Source organism: Cheilinus undulatus, linkage group 21, assembly GCF_018320785.1.
Source record: "Cheilinus undulatus linkage group 21, ASM1832078v1, whole genome shotgun sequence".
In the NCBI taxonomy this organism is placed as follows: Eukaryota; Metazoa; Chordata; class Actinopteri; order Labriformes; family Labridae; genus Cheilinus; species Cheilinus undulatus.
The window spans coordinates 23254998-23276869 of NC_054885.1; the positions used below are offsets into that span (position 1 = coordinate 23254998).

The following is a 21872-nucleotide window of genomic DNA, read 5'->3' on the forward strand; positions in this document are numbered from 1 at the left end:
ATGCTTGGACAGTCATTCTCACAGCATTCATGCACACACACCTCTCTGTATAAAGCTCCCTCTGTCACTGTCCCTCTGTCTGTCTCCGTTTGTGACCGGTGATACCTCCATACAGGTACGTCTGTCTGTCTGTCCTTTAACGTGGTTCCTCACAGTTTTTTCTCATAGGATGACAACTGCCTGAATTATAACCAACTATATAAAGATGTTTTCAAGGCAGAATTTTTTCTTGTAAATTTATCTTGAGTTTCATGTAGACAAAACACTGCATTGAATCTGCTTGTTTTTTTGAATGAGGATGCTCAGGCTTGAAAAAAATTAAACCTGTTTTAAAAAAATTTCAACCATCTCCTATCAGGATTTTTAGCAATACATATTGTGTCTGCTGAGCTTTATTTTTGCATTTGCTTTTTCTGGGCATTGGTTCTATAAAATGATGCAAATATTGAGTGTCATCTCTGAATGCACTGGATCTTTAAAACAAAAATCTAGAATATAACACAAATAACCCAAGGGGTCAAATTATCATCTTTCTTAAGCAATACATGATTCAAGAAGAACACCAAAAAGACAAAAAAAATCCTGTAATTTTATGCAAAATTACAACATAGCTCTTTAATACCCACTTGCATTCCATTGTGTGTCTTTTGAAAACTTAAATCTGTACTCTAACAGGGTTCACAAACTTTTCAGGCAGTAACCCCCCTGAATAACAGGGCCAGACAGGCCCAGAAGATGTTAAAACATATAAATCTACCTATGGAGGCGTTCTTGATAACATTAAGAACATTTAAGCACACATATCACTTCATAACTATTGTTTTATTTCAAATTCAACTCATTTAAGTTTTTTTTTTTTACAATAATGGATAAAATATACCACTTCAAATTGTTTTAAATTTCTCTTTGCTTTTTTGGAGAGCATCACACACCCTGACCAAGTGTCTCGTGACACCCCCCTGGGGTCCAGACAGAGCCCACTTTGGGAACCACTGCACTATGACAATACAGGTTGTTGGAAAATATGTTTTTAATCATTTAATTTCAAATCATGGTTACAAGGAGCCTCACAGGCAGACATGGAAATACTTAGTGGTGATGAGAGACATATATGTGAACTTTAAGAAGAACAAAAATCCAAATAAGTTGTAATGCATTAAGGTGAATAACACAATCATTGTAAATAGACTGAAGTAACATTGTTGTTGAAAGAAGGCACAAAAATTAAAGTTTTAAGCGATGATTTCTAAGTGAACACAGAGTTCACTACACTGAGATTAACATTTATAAAACGGACTAATCTAGATAGTTAACAGTCTCCAGTATTCACAGTGATGTCTGTGGACGATCCAGAGTGAACTGGTGTGATGCCAATAACTTTATAACCATTATCACTCTAGAATTCATTTCTGATCTCTTACTGCTAGCGCTGAATACGCAACAATAGTTCAGGGTCAATTTCTGCAAAGTTTTGCACACATTTTATTTTCCATACCACAAGAAAAACCTTTAAAGCAGACCTTGGCCAAGCTTCTGCTTAAATATCTGGGCAGTTTTATCATCTATCTGCTATAATTCACACACTGTATATTAAAAAAAAGAAAAAAGGTTTAAAACTGGCCTTTTAACTGGGCCTAAATAGTGCCAAACTGTCTGTAGGCATTATTTAAAAGCACTTAAAATGAGATAACACCATAACAGTTAACAATCTAGTGCACCCTTCTTTAGAGCTAGATGTCAAAATCTGACAGCTAAGTAGGTGTTTGGGACTTACTATGTCTGTGTGTGAGGGTGTGTGGGTGTTTGTGTGTATATGTGTGTATGTAGATGGGGTTGGGGTTGTGGGGGTTACATCGCCTGTTGTCCTTCACATTTTTCCTACCAACCACATACAGAGATGTGAGCGCTCTGAGGTCAGGCTAGCTAACTTTAGAAGGTACTAAACAGCTGTCTGCATACACAAATGTTATCTATGCAGTTGGTAATGTGTGTATGTGGAACATTAACAGTCGCTAGATCAGGTCAGTGTCAGGTTCCCTGTTTGTCGTCTGGTTAGCAACCCTTGTCCATTGTTGCCTTGTTAGTGTGACATTTTCATTGTGTCACACCTTTAACTAGCAAAGTACTCGGAGAGCGCAGACCTCTGCCATTAGCCCTATCTCCCAATAGTACAGAATCCTTTAAAAAATCTTGGATCCAGACGGTGATCCAGGTCACTCCCAAAATCAAATCAGTTCTTCTTTATGCCATTTCTGATATTTCCTGAAAATTTCATCAAAATCCATCCACAACTTTTTGAGTTATGTTGCTAACAAACTAACTAACAAACCCTGCCGATCACATAACCTCCCTGGCTGAGGTAATAACATGCTGAATATTTCTACAGGGGATTTTTCCTCCAAGCAGTATCAGAGCTATTCCCCCACATTGTTTTGCCATAACTTAAAAAGAAATTGTTCAACAAAACTTTAATAAAAAACATTTTTTTCAGTCAAGTTTTAACATGCTATGTAGCTAGGTTTTTTTACCTGCTTGTTCTCAAACTTTTCTCTCTCCAACACGGTTTGTTGCCCACCCATTCTCTATACACACACTTTGCCCTTGACTAAAATTAACCCTGTTCGGGTCCAAGCCTGTCACTTGACTCCCCCAAATCCCCTCGTTCTTTCCAAATGGGCAGCTTTTATCCACATCACCCATCTTTAGGTCCTGTTGTACTTATTTATAGGTCTTTTACCTCTACATAGGCTGAGTGAACGCTTTCTCTACCTGTTTAAGATAGCCTAATTCTGGTCAAAGTATGGTGCCATGAAGATTAGGGGCCTATCTTCCTCTTTTGCTCCACTGGTGCTCCACTGTTAGTGCAAACAAAATACTGATATATAATACATACAAAATGTTTTTTATTTGAAATTGATTGATACTAAACTGGCTATCATCTAGATGAGCAAACACTGACAAACAGGTGGCAGCAAGCTTGGTTTCATTAGCATGTTAAAATGTCAGTTAAAGTCTCTGTAACATGATGAAGTTATATGTTAATTAGATTTTACATTACCTGGATTTTTAATGGTATAACAGCTGAGTTAGTGGCTACCTAATGGCAACAACAGGGTTCCTGCAGATCCTTGAAAAGTCTTAAACAGTCCCAAAGTGCACACTTGAATTTTAAGGCCTTAAAAAATCTTAAAAAGTCAGATTTTTATCAGTGAGGGGTCTTAAATTTGTTGAACTTTGACCAGGACATGTTCTTATCCATTCTTTGTTTTCTAGCCAGCCTCTGTGTTGTTGGATGTTCTGAATTTCCTGGGGGACCCCCAGGCCCCTCTCTGTTTTTATCTTGCTCACTGTGATTAAATAAACTCTGTAAGGATGTAAAACACAAGTCTAGTTCTCTAACATTTGGGCTACCAGGTTGTCCAGTTAAAAATCCATGCAGCCCACCTGTATTTGAACAGGTTTTCCCCCACAAAGACCATTTTGCTTTTTCACAGGTACATAGTCTAGAATCACCTTAGTACACCTGCTCAAATGTGCTAATGATACTTAAAAGTATAAGGCATCGGTAGAGTAGAGGCATTAAATGTGCCAGAAATCAACACATTTTGGCAGTTATGGCAAAAAAGTGCAGTTTTTCTCAGTTCAGATCTTACATTTTGTCTTAAGTCTCAATTGGATGTTTTTTTTAAGCATGTAGGAACCCTGAACAGAAACAAGATGAAAATACTGACATATCATGACATTTTATGGTAATGAGTAAATTTCAAATAAGCAGTTACTAGCTAACAAGGTATGTAAAATTCTGTCAAATATCCCTAAATATTAGTGAGAAATTTGCCTTATCGGTATCAGTTATGGAGCCAGACTCTGGACTAAGTTTTACCCATCTGGTTATGCACAAGAGGACTAAAGTAGGTTTGCAAATTCACACAAATTTATTTTTAGTTACCCTTCCTGTCCCCTCCAATCTTATTTTAACACTAAAATATTTGAATGATGTTAAATTCCTTTTTATGTTTTTAGAACTTCCAAAAACAACACAAGAGGGTGGCAACATATATATAAATTTATGAGATTAATTTGTAAAGAACTAAGAAGTATTTGGGGTGCTCAGGTGGCCTAGTGGTTAGATTGCACCCCATGTATGTAGGCGGCCTGTTTTCAAGTCCAGTCCTGCACGTCTGTCCCCCACTTTCTCATCTCTGTTTCTGATTTTATCCACTGTCCTCCTCTCTGAATAAAGGCATAAAAAGCCCAAATATATACAAAAAAGAACTCTAAGTAAGATGCAGCCTGTTTCAGTAGTCACATTTTAAAGTTCTTAGAGAAGGAAATACACCAAAGCCATCATCAACTGGTTGTAAAACACCACAAATTGTTGGTTTTGGCATGAATTACATCTCTGTCAGGGCAGAAGCCAATCATAGTTTGGGGTTTTAAGTCTGACAGTCAAATTTCAGTGGCAGCCCTAGCCAACTCATGAATCCACCTTGGCCTTTACCCCAGTTTTGAAGCTCAAATATGCTCAACAGCAGCTGTTTGTGTTTGATTTTGAGCTACTAGTGCACTGTGAAAATACCAGAGCTCTTTTTGTGTTTCTGTTTGCAATGAAATGAAGCAGTAAAGACTGGCTGCTTATTAGATAATCAGTGAGCTATAACTAATGAGGCTATAAAGCTCTGTAAAGCTTAGATGAGCTGCAGATTTGTGCAATAACTCTTCATAAGCTCATAGCTACAACATTATCCAAGATTAACTTTCAGTTCCTCTGTTTCTTTGGTGGAGGCAGAAATTTACTGGAGCACCTTTGACTGAGCTAAAAAAGCTGGATTCCCAACTATTGTCTGAGCTTATCATCTGCCAGCTTTAGTTTTAACCAAACAAACACAATATGTCCATCAGGGCAGAGCATTTTTAGCTGAAGAGTGGTGGATGAAGTAGTCAAAGCTGCAATGACTTAAACTGCCCAGTCCACATTGATTCCAGAGCATGGAAGATTCTTGACTTCTTTGAATGCCATAATTAAAGTACTGATGGTGCCTGGATGGGGTTAGCTGCCGGGTCTGCCATAGCAGAGGGCACAACAACACAGGAGTGAGAGATCGCAAAGCTGTTAATGACAGTTACTGACTCAGTAAATTCGACCCTGCAGTCACAGGGCCACTCTAAATTCTTCTGAATTCTTCCTGATGACAAAGTGATAGAAAATGATTGATGGGAGGGTTTGACTCTGGAGGGATACCAGATAGATGTGACATGTACTTTTTGTTTAAAACAGATTTTTAGGGGCGCTGGCCTAGCAGTTTTGTATGCACTCCTCGTACAGAGGCTGCTGCCCTATGGCTCCTTTCCAATATGTCATTCCCTTCTCTCTCTCACTCCTCTCAGTTTCTGACTATCCACTCTCTTATCTAAATGTACACATAGAAGCCCAAAAATATGTCTTAAAAAGATTTTAGATTGGCCTTGTGCTTTAGTCATCAAAGGTGGATTCATGAATTGTCATAGTACGGTACTTAGAAGTATATTTAAAAGTAAAAAAAAAAACAATGCTGTGTACACTAAACATTGAAAATGGTGTTGGTTGGAATAAGAACATTTGTAAGTTGTCTTGTGAAAATTTTCTGAGAATAACTGTGTATTCTGTGCCATAAAATCAATCTGATCTGTTGCTACTATGAGTTGGATTTTTAACTGTTGCCCTGTCAAGAAGTAACTTTTAATGGCACTTTCTGAAGGGATATTTTGACATCAGTAATCTCCAGACTTTGTCAAATATGTACAGAATTAAACAACAGAAAAATACATTTGAAATATTTTAAGTTTTACTTATCATATTAATTTCCTGTTTGAAAAAATCCCACAAATCTAAGAACAATACACATAATGTAATAATCGTGCACACATTGTAAAAGGGCCTTTGAGCTTTTTCAAAAACTCCTAGAAAATTAAAGCCATGTATACTTGGTTAATCATTTGCCCATTGCAGATGTCAAACTGTGAAATTGTATGTTAACTAATCAGTGTAAGATTAGTATATAATGTCAGAATTAAGGAGAAATGTCTTTTTGATGAGTTACAAACAATCAGCATACAAGTTTAGTATTAGAACATAAATCTTCTAATTTGCCGGATTGAAGTAGAGAGGTAGCCTGACATGCCAGATTTACTGTTTCATATATCCATTGCATAGCATGATGACAGATGTGGAATCTGGCCAATCCATCTGCTTTGCCAGGTTAGGAGAGAGGGTGAGAGAGGACAAAAGTCAACAGAGAGAGCCTGAAACAAAGAGAGGGAAGAGTTAGGAAACTAGAAAGTGAGAGAAACAATAGCCATCCTGGTCTTTGTGCATTTAACCCTCGTCACATTCTCACCTGTTGATGCTCCATCAATCTCCTCATGTCCTCTGCCAGGAGGGTGTCAGCACACAGCCACTGTATGTCTGTCTGTGGGTGGTTTGACACCAGGACAATGGCAGCTCAGAGGAACAATTTATAGCTGAACAATCTTAGTTGTGTGAGTCTGACTTTATGTCTCCACAGTTATTAATCACAGGAGAATAAAGCCACATGTGATTCTTTGTTGATGACCCACTTGTGTATTTATGTAGAGGCATTAAGGGATTATATACAGTATGTACACTATGTTGGAAATTATTGTGCATATACTTTTTTTGTTTATTTCTTCCTCAGTAGTCCATGTAATTGGCAGTCAGTATTTTTCATTCCTTAATAATTATATTGTAATCTGGATTTTATGCAACAAAATGACTGATGATGATTGGCATTATTTTGCAAAATAATTTAAAATTCAGTGTTCCAAATTATTATGCAGAGTTTTAAAACATTCAGTAGTTTCTATAGGACTGAAAACAGAATTTTTAAAAAAAAATTTGCATGAGGGGGTAATTTTTCTTAAATCAGAGCTGTTTCAATCAAAAACATTTTTACAGATCAAATTCCATGTTAACATTTGATATCACATTAACAACTCTCTCATCCATTGAACTTGTAAGTCCATGCATAGTTTGTAAACTGCCATCCACCCTCATAGGATGCTCCACAGGTTCTCAACAGGGTCGAAATCAATGGATGATGGTGGCCACACTGTGATTTTTTCTCCCTTTATTCTCATAGCAGCCAAGGCCTCAGTATGGTTTTACTTCAGAAGACACAGTTCTTCTTTTTAAACCATAGCAGTTAGGAACTCCACATGTTTTGCTGAGGTCACTCTGACACCTTCAGACATCTTAAAGGGGCCTACCAGCTCACTTCCTATGATTCTAGCCCAAGACATCACTCCACCAGCTCCTTGCTGATGTTGCAGCCTTGTTGGGACACAGTAGCAATCCACCAACCATCCAGAACTCAATCCATCTGGACCACCTAGTGTAGCACAGCATTCATCAGTGAATCAAACAGTTTGAAATTAGTCTTTATATATTTATGAGCCCACTGCAACCGTTTCTCCTTGTGGGGATTGGTTAGGAGTGGCTAAAATATAGTTTTATGCACATCAGCAAGCCTCTGGAGGATCCTGCATCCAGAGGTTCTTGGGACTCCAGTGGCACCAGCAGCTTCAAATACCTGTTTACTATTCATCAGTGGATTTTCACAGCTGCTCTCTTAATACGATTAATTTGCTTTACAGAAACTTTCCTAAATATTCCTTCATCTGAATGAACTTGTCAGCACTCTGAATCACACACAAATCTTGCACAGTACAAATATCTTATAATTTTTCTGGATAAATACTGCACTATGTCACACTTTTTATCAGCAGAAAGATCCTTCTTTTCCCATATGTGTATTAAACCTGTGATTTGCTTAATGTGGAACAACCCCCCTAAGTAATTTCCCTTTAATTAGGCTCACCTGGCGAACTAATGACCAAATCTAACCAAACTGGATCCTTCGTAAGGCTGAGTTTATTCTGGCTTCTTCCGATCATGTACAGTTGAAACCAGAAGTTTACATACACTATATAAAAAGGCACATAAACTTTTTTTTCTCACCGTCTAACATTAAATCAGATCAAACTTTTCCTGTTTTTGGTCAATTAGGATTACCAAAATTATTTCTATTTGCTAAATGCCAGAATAATAAGAGAGATCATTTTTTAGACAATTTTTTATTATTTTCTTGAGAGTCAGAAGTTTACATACATTTCATTAGTATTTGGTAGCATTGCCTTTAAACTGTATGACTTGGGTCAAATGTTTTGGATATGCTTCCACAAGCTTGTCACAATAGTTTGCAGGAATTTTGGCCCATTCCTCCTGGCAGAACTGGTGTAACTGAGCCAAGTTTGTAGGCCGCCTTGCTCGCACATGCCTTTTCAGCTCTGCCCATAAATTTTCAATGGGATTGAGAGGGCTTTGTGATGGCCACTCCAAAACACTGACTTTGTTATCCTTAAGCCACTTTGTAACCAGTTTGGCAGTATGTTTATGGTCATTGTCCATCTGGAAAACCCATTTGCGCCCAAGCTTTAACTTCCTGGTTGATGTCTTGAGATGTTGCTTCAGTATTTCCACATAATGTTCTTTCCTCATGATGCCATCTATTTTGTGAAGTGCACCAGTCCCTCCTGCAGCAAAACAACTCCACAACATGATGCTGCCACCCGTGTTCTCAGGCTTGCGAGCTTCCCCCTTTTTTCTCCAAATGTAACAATGGTCATTATGGCCAAAAAGTTCAATTTTAGATTCGTCAGACCGCAGAACATGTCTCCAAAAGTCTTTGTCCCTGTGTGAATTTGCAAACTGTAATCTGGCTTTTTTTATGTTTCTTTTGGAGTAATGGCTTCTTCCTGGGAGAGTGGCCTTTCAGCCCATGTCGGTACAGGACTCGTTTGACTGTTGATAATGACACACTCTTACCAGCTTCAGCCAGCATCTTCACTAGGTCTTTTGCTTTTGTTCTTGGGTTGAGATGCACTTTTTGGACCAAAGCACGTTCATCTCTGGGACACAGAACCCGTCTCCTTCCTGAGTGGTATGATGGCTGGACATTCCCATGGTGTTTATATTTGCGTGTAATTGTTTGAACAGATGAACGTGGCACCTTCAGGCATCTGGAAATTGCACCCAAGGATGAACCAGACTTGTGCAAGTCCACAATTCTCTTCTTGATATCTTGGCTGATTTGTTTTGATTTTCCCATGATGTTACACAAAGAAGCAGTGTGTTTCAGGTGTGCCTTAAAATACATCCACAGGTGTGCCTCTAATTAACTCAAATGTTGTCAATAAACCTATCAGAGGCTTCCAAAGACAAGACATCATCATCTGGGCTTTCCCAACCTGTTTAAAGGCATAGTAATCTTGGTGTATGTAAACTTCTGACTCTCAAGAAAATAACAAAAAATTGTCTAAAAAAATCATTTTCTCATTATTCTGGCATTTAGCAAATAGAAATAATTTTGGTAATCCTAATTGACCAAAAACAGGAAAAGTTTAATCTGATTTAATGTTAGACGGTGAGAAAAAAAAGTTTATGTGCCTTTTTATATAGTGTATGTAAACTTCTGGTTTCAACTGTACTTTCTAGTGAATTTTCTCTGTTGCCATTTTGATGTCCTTATGTTTACCTGTTTGTAAAACTAACCACCATTTAAAATCATTTATTCCATCTGCAATCAGATTATTAAATGCTCCTTGGAGTCTTGCGTTTATTTATCTCTTACAGTCTTTCACCCTCAAAGTCCCTTTAATAGACTATTATTATTATTAGACTATTTTACATCACCAAAGAACTTAAGATGTTTTTCCATATTGACTGTTGTTTTATGTTTTCCTCTTACTTTTACTATAAGTTAATATTTTTCCAGTCACTGGGAAAGTGAATTGGGATATTTAGTTTCAACATTTTAGCAGAGCTTCTCTGAGTAACTGCTTCCTTTAGCTTATCTGAATTAATTAAAGCATCATTCACTCTCTTTCTTTCTCTCTGATCTGTTTTGTGTGTATCCTGATGATTTCTTTGCCCTTTGTTTTCATTTACTGCAGTCATGTCTGACGTAGAAGAGGAGTACGAGTGAGTAGGGTGCCATCCCTCAATACTGATCATTCATCATAGCTTGTTTATCTCAGTATAAATATATTAACTGTGATATAAACTCATGAATATGTTCGTTCACTTTTCCTTTGTCTGTGCAGGGAGCAGGCAGAGGGTAGGTTCAGTAACATTTCTCCATTTATGCTACTTACTTGAGTCCCTTCAAACAAAAGAACTGACATCAATCATGATATTTACGTTTTCCTGGGTCTGCAGAGGAGCAGGAGGAGGAGCAGCAGGAGGACGAGCCTGAGCAGACAGAGGAGGATGGGGGAGGTAAGACTTGGAGATTCAGATGTATTGGGGTGTTACATTTGAAGTCTGGGGGAAAACTAGTGTGTTTGAATAAACATCAAGGGGTTTTCTTATTCATTATTTATGGTTTATTTTTATTCTACTCTAATGAACCTGGCAGTAGTTCCAACTTATTAATAACTGTGAGTTAATCATAGATGTATAACCCTGATCTGTCAATTCTCCTTCCATTTTTCTTCCCTATTGGTTGACACTGTGCTGGTTTGGGCCATCAGATCAACACGACTACCAAGGTAGAGTGTTTATGCCATATCCCACGATTTCAGACACCTTATTTAGCTATTACTTTAATGCAGGGAAAAGGTGTATCTAAAGTCATGATGCCCCAGCTCAACCTTTAGAGCTCTGATCTGATACCTGGGCTTTTGAAATGATTAAAAAGTTTCTTTTGCCTGCATTATATTTGCAAAATATGCTTTACGCAATTTAAGGACAAAATTATATATTGGTGCATTTCCATTTACACTTGATTGGGCCTTTGTGCTGTAAATATTTTTCTGCTTCTTTTGCTGCTCTGAGCATTTTTGAAAATTCACCTGTGATATTTCTATCATCTAGAACCCTTGACGACTTTTAACTGCACCTAACTTTTTCTCAATTTATACAGTAAACAATTTTAAAAATAATAAAAATGATCAACACATAAAATGTATCATCCAAATACACATGTTGGCCATCTTTAATGAAGGAAAAAGTTGAGCTGGTCTAAAATGGGAGTTTATGTTGAACTTATTGTTTCATCATAGCCCCATGAGGTAAACACCAAGTTGTCAGTTTTTGTATACAGTCTGTTTTTTTTTCAGCTTTTTTAATACCTCCCAGACTTTAACCATTAATGCAAATAAATCTACATGGCACAATAGAAGACCAATATTATTGAAGCAACTCTCGATATTTGGTGTCCTGTTTTTTGTTCTAATTTGTTACTAAACAGGACTCAGTTGAAACAGTGAAATAGTTTTGATCGCAGACTACAGGGGACTGATAAGCAATACATTTAAGGATTCACTGTAAGATTATTTACATTTTCTTTGTACTTATAAATCTTCATTGCTCCAGTTTTAAAGATATTACAAAATCACAGCTGTCTTTCAAGACTTTCATGTGGTCCTCTTGATTTTCACCAAATGAAACAAATTTGGGATGATGGAAATATCCAGTCTGATACTTCTGTTTCAGAACATGTTCTCTGGAAGTTTGTGCAATGTTTATTTACAGCATCAACCTTTTTATGTTTCACAACATTTATTATAATACACATGCATGTATAGCAGATGGTAGTTCTGCTCTATAAATTGTTTTCTGTTGATTTAAATCCAGGTGAGCCTGTTGCTTTAGTTTTGTAAATTCATAAATGAAATATATGGAAACCCTTTTTTTGTTTGTTTGTTTTTGAGTCTTTGAATTTAAAAGTGCTCAGCAGGTAGCTACATTGTTACCTTGTCCTTTAAAGTTAAAGCCAATGCCTCAGTCTAGGAAAAAAATCACTGAAATTGTTTTTTGCAAGAGCAAAGTTATCCACAAATGCATGGTGTTATAATGAATGTTGAGAGAATATGCCACAAAACTACATTTCCGTACAGCCACAGTGAGCATTATGCTAGTGAATGATGTGGCTCACATTGCATGATAGGAAATGATAGTTTTGGAGCAAGTCAAAAATGTTAGCAAACACGGCTGTTTTACTATCGTGTTACATAACTCGAATGTTTAATGGTTAATATGAGGCTAAAGTTAGCAAGTGATTAGTTTCGCACAAAGGCTGGCAAAAAGCGAGCTAAACCACCCTTAAATTTTGTTTATCAGAGATGCTAATATAAAGACCTTTGACCTTTGGACAGAGCGAGGCTGGTGTTTCCTTGTGTTGACTATTGTTCTTAGCAAGACTAACTGTGGAACATTAGAGCAGTACATATATTCTCATCCAACACACAGGAGTAAACAGTCAGCCTATTTGTTGATGTTTGTTGCATTATCAGAGATTAACTCTGTACTTATCTCAATCCATCCTCACCTCTTCTCTCCTTACCTCTCCATAAATGTCATTTTGTTTTCTCACTATTTTTATTTTCACTCTTTGACCATCTTGGATAATCCTTTACTTCTTTTTGTCTGTTTTGTGACTCCTTGTATCTATTTCATTATGTCCTCTTGCTTTTATTTCAAATCCCAAATTTCTCATCCCACTCTCCCTCTCCACATCCCCTCACCTGGCTTTTCCATTACGTTCTTATTGTGTTTCCATCATGGGTAACTCCTTAACTGCTCCATGTGCTGTTTTTATCACCATCCTCCCATCTTTCATTCTGTCTTTATGTGGCTGGTCCATCAGATCAAGAAGCCCACGAGGAAGGTGAGAAATAGTACAAACTCAAGGTTTTCTCCCAAGCCCCGGCCCCATGTCAGCCACCTCAGTCATCGTCTCTGTTTTCCTCCTTAAATAAACCATCTAACATTGATTTTTGATCAGTTTTTTCCCCTTTGAAAATGAGTGTTGGACTTTCTAGTGTATTTTTTCCCTTAATAATTCCTAATCATTCAAATACTTTTTGTAGACAATCTCTACCTTTATAGAGCAAAAGATAAAACCAAGAATGACCCAGTAGTGGAGAAGTTCAGTATGAACCTGGATTGGCAGAGATCTTATATGAGTATCATCCTTGCTGTTTATTTTAATCATAACTGATTGAAAATGTTTGACTTTGTGCTCCCTTCCCTTTGCCTGAGTGCATGCCTGTTTTGCTTTCAGACACAACAATACCATATCAGCCTTTGATGGCCTCTTGAAAAAACTATCTTGTTATCTGACTCCGTTTTCTTTCATTTTTTAAAATTTCATCTACAGAGGAGGAGCGACCCAAGCCAAAGTAGGTTCAAGCTGTATTTCTCAGTTTATTATGTTTATTATGTTATTACTGTGTCTTATGTTTACTTTCTGTTAACAGGCCGATGGTTCCTCAACTCGCCCCACCAAAGATCCCAGAAGGGGAGAGAGTGGACTTTGATGTAAGTTAGAACATTGGCTTCATTTTATTCTTTGATTTTATTCTTTTTATTTTTATGATTCAGCTGCTTGACAGTTAAAATCAAAAAACAAGGATGTTAGTCTTGGTGAAGATTTAGCTCTTCTCTCCAATATGCATGCTTAGTCTTAGTTAAGTATGTCTGTGTGGTAGAGAAAATGTTATAAGATCAACTTTAGGCATGCATATGTGAGGCTAGAGTAGTCTCAAAAGTAACACGTGCACACAAAAGATTCACAAGTTTATTTTTGGATTAATATATAAAGGACTTGCTTCAGAATTTTTTTTCAGCGCTCACAAAATCATGTTGTTTAAAGGGGACATATTTTACCCTTTATAGACAAGTTTATATTGTTCTTAGAGGTCCCCAAAACACGCCTGTGAAGTTTATTGCTGAAAAAACACTCCAGTATTGGATTTTTGCATGTCTAAAAACCCCTTTACAGCCCTTCTCAGAACGAGCTGTTTCTGTGTCTGTGGCTTTAAATGGTAATTAGCTGTCTAACTCCGCCCCTGACCACTCCCCTCTCAGGAAATGGATGCAGCACTCATGATATTACCAACACTTTTTTCCCCCAAAGTTTAGACTGGGATTCAAACCATAGTCAGCAGGGTAACCCACTGAGCTATCCAACATTTCAGCTGGTAGCTGAGAGAATCAGTAGGGGAGGGTGGAACTTTCCTCCAAGTGGGGGACGGTTATTGTGTGTAGGGATTTGTTCATAAATGAAAAACGCTCTCGCCAATTTCAGTTGATGTTTTTGATGGAATCTTAAAAAACTGTAAAGGTTTTAATTATTCTGTTTTACAATGCATAAAATGTCAAATGTCATGTCAAGTACTATATTCAAAAGGGGAAAAGAGGGTAAATTATTCTAGTGTGTCTTCTTTGATTATACTTGCCAAGACTTGTTCCAAACCTTTGTGAGCCTCTAAATTTGAGACATCAAAGACATCAAATGATAAGTCAGTGGAGAAGTTTCAGTTGAACCAGATTGGAGAGATACCTGTAGAGAGATAAACACTTGCTTGTTCCAACAGGACATCCACAGAAAGCGTATGGAGAAGGACTTACTGGAGCTGCACACTCTGATCGACGTCCACTTTGAGCAGAGGAAAAAGGACGAGGAAGAACTTATCGGTCTGAAGGATCGAATTGTAAGTTCTCTTAGATATGTTATAACCTATCATCATACATCACAGAAGCAGAGTCAAATCCTTCCAGCCTTCAGCGTTCCTCTCCTGCTATGATACTATACTTGGGTGGTAGAGAGAATTTATTTTCTGTACGTTTCTGCCCTTTTAATGGTATTCATCAGTAGAACTTTCCAAAAAGATGCTCAAATAACATCTGTGGTTTTTGAGAAGTTGAGTCTGTAATTCCATAATCATTGCAGGAGATTTGCATGTGAATACTTACAGTAGAGCGCATTTAGAAAGTATTCAGACCTCCTTTAGCTCAGGTGCCTCCCATCTCACTTGATCTTTCCTGAGATGTTTCTACACCCTGATTGGAGTCCACCTGTGGTCAATTAAATTGATTGGACATGATTTGGAAAGGCACACACCTCATTTCAGAAGGCCTCACAGTTGGCAGCGCATATCAGACAACAACGCCAAGCTATGAGGTCAAAGGAACTGCCTGCAGAGCTCAGAGAGACAGGGTTGTTACATCAAACAGATCTGCTGAAGGCTACAAAATAAATTCTGTAGCACTGAAAGTTCCCAAGAGCACAGTTACCTCTATAAAATGGAAGAAGTTTGGCACAAGCATATTTTTATTTTTATTTTATTGTGTTTTTTATTATTGTCAGCAATCATCTGCAGAATAATGTTAAATTGATGAGCTTAATTTTAATATGTGGTGCCGCTTCTAAAATGGTGAATTTACTGCCTAGTTGATGCGTCTCGTGCATGCATGGATGGTGATTATATCTGGGTTTTAAAAACAAGTAAAATGGTTGTCAATTATACTTGGGTGGCTGTAAATATACCGGGGGGCTGCCAAAATATCACACTGTCAGCCTTATAATGAGTGACTGAATCCAACCATTCTACAACATAAGACATTAATTAATTCAGTAATTCAATATTATTAATTTTTTTACAATATGTCGACATTAAGGATGCCAGTTAGAGCACAGGTTGTTGCAGAACAAGTTTAGCTAGATAATCAAACATACCTGTTTGTCATATTTGAGTTGACACTTATGTAATTTACTTGATCTGAAGACCTCTCTGTTTCTTTCAATCAGGAGCGTCGTCGGTCAGAGCGAGCTGAGATCCAGCGGGTCAGAGCAGAGAAGGAGAAGGACAGACAGAACAGGATCGCGGTACTTCACACAAATCACAAATTGTTCACACTGGATGGCTAAATATAATGGATCCAGTCTCTTAGCGAGCCACTAGTGAAGCCACTATTAAATGTTAAATTTAAGAAAAGCTACTCTTATCATCTTCTTGCTTTCTAATCACTCTATCTTAATCTTCTCTCAGGAGGAACGCCACAGAAAAGAGGAAGAGGAAGCCAAGAAGAAGGCTGATGATGAGGCCAAGAAGAAGAAAGTGCTGTCTGGCATGGGAGCAAACTTTGGAGGCTTCCTGGCCAAGGTCAGAAAGCTGCTAATATTCTGTTACAACAGCTGTTATTGTCAGATGTTATTGGTGATAAAACACTGATGAATGTGTGTGTTCTGTCTCAGGCCGAGTCAAGGAAGGGGAAGCGTCTTACAGGCAGAGAGATCAAGAAGAAGACTCTCGCTGAGAGACGAGAGCCACTGGGTATCGAAAATATGAGAGAGGATGGACTCCGGTGAGAATCCATTGGATTTTTAGAAAGCTGCACATTGATGCTACACTACAGCAGCTTTAAAGCTCCCATTAAATCAAAATAGTTTAGTTTTCATCACATGAGCCTGACCTCCATGACGGCATCTGACCTAAGAATGACAAAGCGTTTTTACGAGTTAGTAATGATAGCCTAAAGCAGTGATTCTCAGCAGGTTGAGCTTCTTGACCCACCAACAACTTGTCAATGAGAAATTGTAACCCAAACTTTTGATCAGATTTATTTAGTGCAAAAAAAAAACCCACACAATTTGGCCCTCAGACAGTAAAATGTGGCTAATCCAAGGGTTTTCATTAACTTTATGGCACACTTGTTTTTTCTGGCACACCTTTGCAACCCACTGAAAAGGTTTCCATGACCTACTTTTGGGTCTGGACTCACCAGTTGAGAAACATTTGCCTAGAGTACGCTGGGAAGTATAAAAAAGGTGACTCCATTCTTTGTTTCTACCAGCATTTGTCCCATGAAAAGCTTCTTCATTAGTAGATCCATCCAGTTACCTGTTGTTACTACAGTGCATTGAGAAAGTATTTAGACCCCTTCATTTTTTTCAGTTTCGTTGTTTCAACCTAATGCTACAGTAGAAAAAAAACTGTTAAACTGAAATCAGAATTTTAAGATTTCTTTGCAGATTTATTATAAGTGAACTGAAATTTCATATTGACACAAGTATTTAGACCCTTTGCAAAAATACTTGAGTTAGCATAGGTGCCTCCCATTTCTCTCAGTCTTTGCTGAGATGTTTCTATGTCTTAACTGGAGTCCACCTGTGGTAAAATAAATTGATTGGACATGATCTGGAAAGGCACGCACCTCTCTATAGAAAGCCTAACAGCTGTCAGTGCATATCAGAGCAAAAACCAAGCCATGAGGTCAAAGGACTGGCTGGCAGAGCTCAGACACAGGATTGTTGACAGGCACAGATCTGGGGAAGACTACAAAAACTTTCTGCTGTTCTTAAGGTTCCCAAGAGCACAGTGGCCTCCATGATTGTCAAATAGAAGTTTGGCACAACCAGGACTCACCCAAGAGCTGGTGTCTGAGCCAAAGTGAGCAACTGGGGAGAAGGGCCTTAGTAAGAGTGGTGACCAAGAACCTGGTGGTCAATGTTCTTGTCAGGAATTTTAAAAGAGCAATATGAATCAAATATGACTGCTACTAGCATTAAAATGGATTACTGTAAGGTGATTTTTTTTAGATTAGATTTAGGCTCTCACATTTGAGCCAAATTACAGAAGACTGATCTAAACAGTGTGTCTATGTTTTCAAGGCAACGGGCCCAGGAGATGTGGAACTGGATCTATCAGCTGGAGTCTGAGAAGTTTGACTATATGGAGCACATGAAGCACCAGAAATATGAGGTACCACTGTGATTTAAAAAAAAAAAAAAAGAGAAAATCATATACTTCCATGGCTGGACCTGAGAAAAAACAAAGACCCTTGTAGAAACCCTTGAATTGATTCTTTTCATGACATAACTTTGGTATTTTAGCAAGAACATGCTGTATTACTGTTCAAATGCTGAGCTTGTAAAATCAATCCTTAGTTGAATATTTTTGTGTTTTATTGGCTTCCGTTTTTTTAAAAATATATATATATTCTGCTGACTATCTCTAGATAGTCTAGAATCAATTCTTTTGTGTGTTTTACTTTTCAGATCATTGTGCTGCTGAACAGAATCCAACATGCTCAGAAATTGTGAGTAGCTATATTAACCATAAGAACAGTGAAAAGCTGATCTTCTGTTTCTTTACTGTCTGTCACATCCTTTCTGTCCTCTTCTCTCCCTCTTGCAGTAAAAAGGGCCATGGTAAAGGGAAGGTGGGTGGACGCTGGAAGTGAAGAGGAGAAATGAAGAAAAAAGCTGAAATTGTTGCCTAATGATTGTGATGAAGACAGTTTATGGTTGATGGAGAAGCACGCATTTTCTCTATATGATCTGCTAGTGCCGTAGTCACTCTGTCGACCTTTTCTGTGTGTGTGAAAGATGTTTAATGTTTCTTCTTGATAAAATATATTGATAATAAAACAACATCTTCTTGTTTCATTCAGCCAATATTTTGATGACTGCATTCAAATCCAGTTCCATTGTGTGTTGATTACAGTGCAGAGACAAATAACTATGCTTTTAGCTGCTTCTCTCTGGTTTATATAAATGTCACATCACTGTTGAAGACTCAAACTGCAGAGGAGTTGGCTGCAAAAGTGAATGCTCTAAAGAGAAAGAGTTGAAGTCTACACACATGCAAAGGAGAAAACCTCAAGCAACAAATCAATATGTTTCTCTCTTGGCAGCACATGTGCCAATATGACCCTTTCATACATAAATTCAAGGAATGTCCTAAACTGGTTTACAGCAACTTTTGTGTAGTAAAGGTGAGTATCAAAAAGGAATAGGGTAATTTACAGCAGTTTAAATACCCAGGCCTAGTCAGCCTGGGTGCAGAAATTAAACAAGTTGGCTTTACCTAACCTTGCAAAGAAGATGGATACGCCTGTTTCCTTGTTTTTCAGGCAAATCCATCTTGCAAAGCTCCCATCTGAACCGTTTGGGCCCGGTTGGAAAGTGACAGGACCAATCAGTGACGAGGGGCAGTACTTTCAGGCGCGGCACAGTCGTGACGTAAACAAGCAGCAGCAAGAGGTTTGTGCAATTATGTCAGAAGAGATTAGTGTGGATGCTGCTAAAACGCCAGTTTTATCAGAACCTGACAACAATTCTTCGTTAAAAGAAGAACAAAGAACAGCAGTGGGTTTTTTTTTCCCTAAAAAAATCAACAAAAGTTGAGTACTTACATGTTTATAGTCGCCATGTTTCGCGTTATTCCTTGGTAGTTGCGCATGCCCAGCTCGATAACAGCTACGTCACGTGTTTTGTTGCTCTGATTGGCCCGTAGAGATGTTACAGACAGAACGTTCATCCAATCACACTCGGAGTTTTTTCAAAGCCTCTGCCTTTTCCCAAACGTTTCCTATTGAAGCTTTCCCAGATGGATGTGTGAAACACATCCATCTGACAAGTCAGGTTACGCTTTACCCCCCCCACCTTCAACCAGCCGATGGAGAGAGACAACAAGACAGAAGAAGGAGCACTGATACAATCAGCGATCATCAGTGTGTTGACTGCAAAAAAAAGAAAATAAAAAGAAAAAAAAATCAAAATGAAAAAGCATGGTCACTGTGAACAAATAATTTAGGCCTACGCAACACACTGCCCTGTGTACAGTATGTCTAACAATACGAAATAAGAGTAAAGAGCTCCCTCAGGTGGATGAAAATGGTCATTTCTTTAGGGGTCATTAAAACAATTTTGCACAAAGGATCCTGCACTGACTAGCTTGTGCTGTCAAATGTGAAGGTTATTTTCATCCAGTTTTGGTGTCCATCCACAGTGTTTTTTGGTTTATGGTCAGTTTAGAGCATACCAGTGAGAAATTGCCTATTTTGTTTGGTCATGAATAAAAAATAAATATTGTATTTCAATGCCAAAGATAGAGCCAGAGAGATTTTATTGTCAGGTTGTCTGCCATCCAGGAATGTACATCCTCTGGGGACATTCATGAAAACAAAATCTATGGAAAACTTTGAGGAGCTTTCTTTAAACTTTCCATTCTGACTCAGGAATAAATTGAATACATTTTGTAGGTCAACGTAAAAATCTTTCTAGCCCTTCTTCTTTACTCAGCACTGTACTTTCACTGCCCACTCATTGCAGACATAAAACAGACATAAAAAGTATTTACCACGTTGGGAGTTTTACCCTTTCATGGATTCTGCTCTGCAATGGTTTTTTGACAAAAAAAAAAAAAAAACCACTTAATAATTAGATAAATATATATATGCAAGAAAATACAAAAAACACAAAAAACTTTTTAATGTCAAAGTGCAAATCAATTTCTACAAAGTAATGTCAATTAAACAAAAATATTGAATGTAAAATAAGTGCCTGCATAAATATATAAATATTCACCCCCTTTAAGGGGACTGGCCTAATTTAAGTAAGGTCCAGCCAATTAGGCTCACAAGTAGTGAAATAGGGATCACCTGAGTGCAGTGTATGCATCTCAAGTGATTGTAGTATAAAGACACCTGTGTCTGGAGGGTCCAGTCACTTGTTTATCAGTATTCCTAGCTACCATGAAGACAAAAGAACACTCCAGGCAAGAAAGACAAAGTTACTGAAGAGTATAAGTCAGAGGATGTTTAGAAAGTCCAAGGCACTGAACATTCCTAAGAGTTCAGTTACATCCATTTCTTCCAGAAAACAAAGGAATATGTGGAAGTCTGCCTGGACCACAGACTAAGTGACCTTGCAAGAGGGAGACTAGTGAGAGAGGCCTTTGACCTCTTTGACTCTGTGAAGGAGTTACAAGCCTCAGCGGCTGAAATGGAAGAGAATACAAGTGTTGCCCTGGTTCTTCACCAGTCAAAACTTTATGGGAGAGTGGCAAAGAGAAAGCCACTGTTGAAGAAAACTCATTAAATCTCAATTAGAGTCCATCAAATGGCATTTAGGATGGCTTGGACTGGTCAAGTCGAAGAAAGGTCTTTGGTCTGATGAGACCAAAATAGTTTTTGGCCATCAGACAAGACGCTATGTTTGGTGAACACCAAACTCTGCACATCACCACAAACGAACCATCCCCACTGTGAAGCACAGAGATGGCAGCATCATGCTGTGGGGATGCTTCATGGCAGCTTGGAAAGCTAGATGGTAAAAATGAATGTGACAAAATATGGGACAATTCCAAAGGACAATCTTATTCAGTCTGCAGGAGAACTACGGCTGGGAGAAGATTCATTTTCCAGCAAGACAATGACCAAACCATATAGCAACAGCTACACAGAAATGGTTTAAAGACTACAAGGGGAATTGTTCTGGAGTGTCCGAGTCAAAACCCGGACCTCAGTCCAATAGAGGATTTATGGCTGGAGTTGAAAAGGGCTGTTCACACCTGATTCCCGTGCAACCTGATAGACCTTGAGCTGTTTTGGAAAGAAGAATGGAGGAAAAGTGTCCAGATGTGCAAGCCTGATTGAGACCTTTCCACAGAGACTGGTGCTGTGATTGTAGCAGAAGGTGCACTGCACTTATTTTACATTACAAATTATATTCAATTGACATTACTTTGTAGAAATCTGTTTTCACTTTGTAGAATTCTGTTTTCACTTAAAGAGTTTTTCGTATTTAATTGTTTTTTTAATCAAAAATCCTAATCATATTGACCATGGTTCTTTTATAAAATCAATGAAAGGGAGAAACATCCCAGGGTTCAAATATTTTTTTTATAGGAGCTGTACATCACAGAGACGTAGTTATCCTACGTTAATTTTGAAAAACTGTCATGTAAAATAACACGAACATCCCCATGTGTCTTTTTTTTCTTTCCAATTTTACCTTGTATGTTTCACAACTATCACAAGCCTATTGAAAATCAGATTCAGGGTTAGTTTCAGATATTAAATCTTAAAAATGTAACATTTGCATACATTGCAGCACAGCATAAACACAGGTATGTGTCTGCGTTAAATGCTTTATCTTAGTAAGGGTTAGGGTTACTAATGCGTTCACTTAAAGCATGATAAAGCTTTTATAGCTCAGTTTATAAATGAGATAAATAATTGA

General features: G+C 37.9%; 1 protein-coding gene across 1 annotated transcript; it reads left to right on the forward strand.

Moving 5' to 3' along the window:
* The first annotated feature begins 10013 nt into the window (after positions 1-10013).
* Positions 10014-18227, forward strand: tnnt1 (troponin T type 1 (skeletal, slow)). Its single transcript, XM_041778120.1, has 13 exons — positions 10014-10039; positions 10162-10175; positions 10277-10336; positions 10591-10608; positions 13221-13242; positions 13321-13381; positions 14440-14556; positions 15654-15731; positions 15895-16008; positions 16101-16210; positions 17517-17607; positions 17904-17944; positions 18043-18227. The coding sequence occupies exons 1-13, from the start codon at positions 10014-10016 to the stop codon at positions 18086-18088; spliced, it is 798 nt and encodes a 265-aa protein (XP_041634054.1). The 3' UTR covers positions 18089-18227.
* Positions 18228-21872: the final 3645 nt, after the last annotated feature.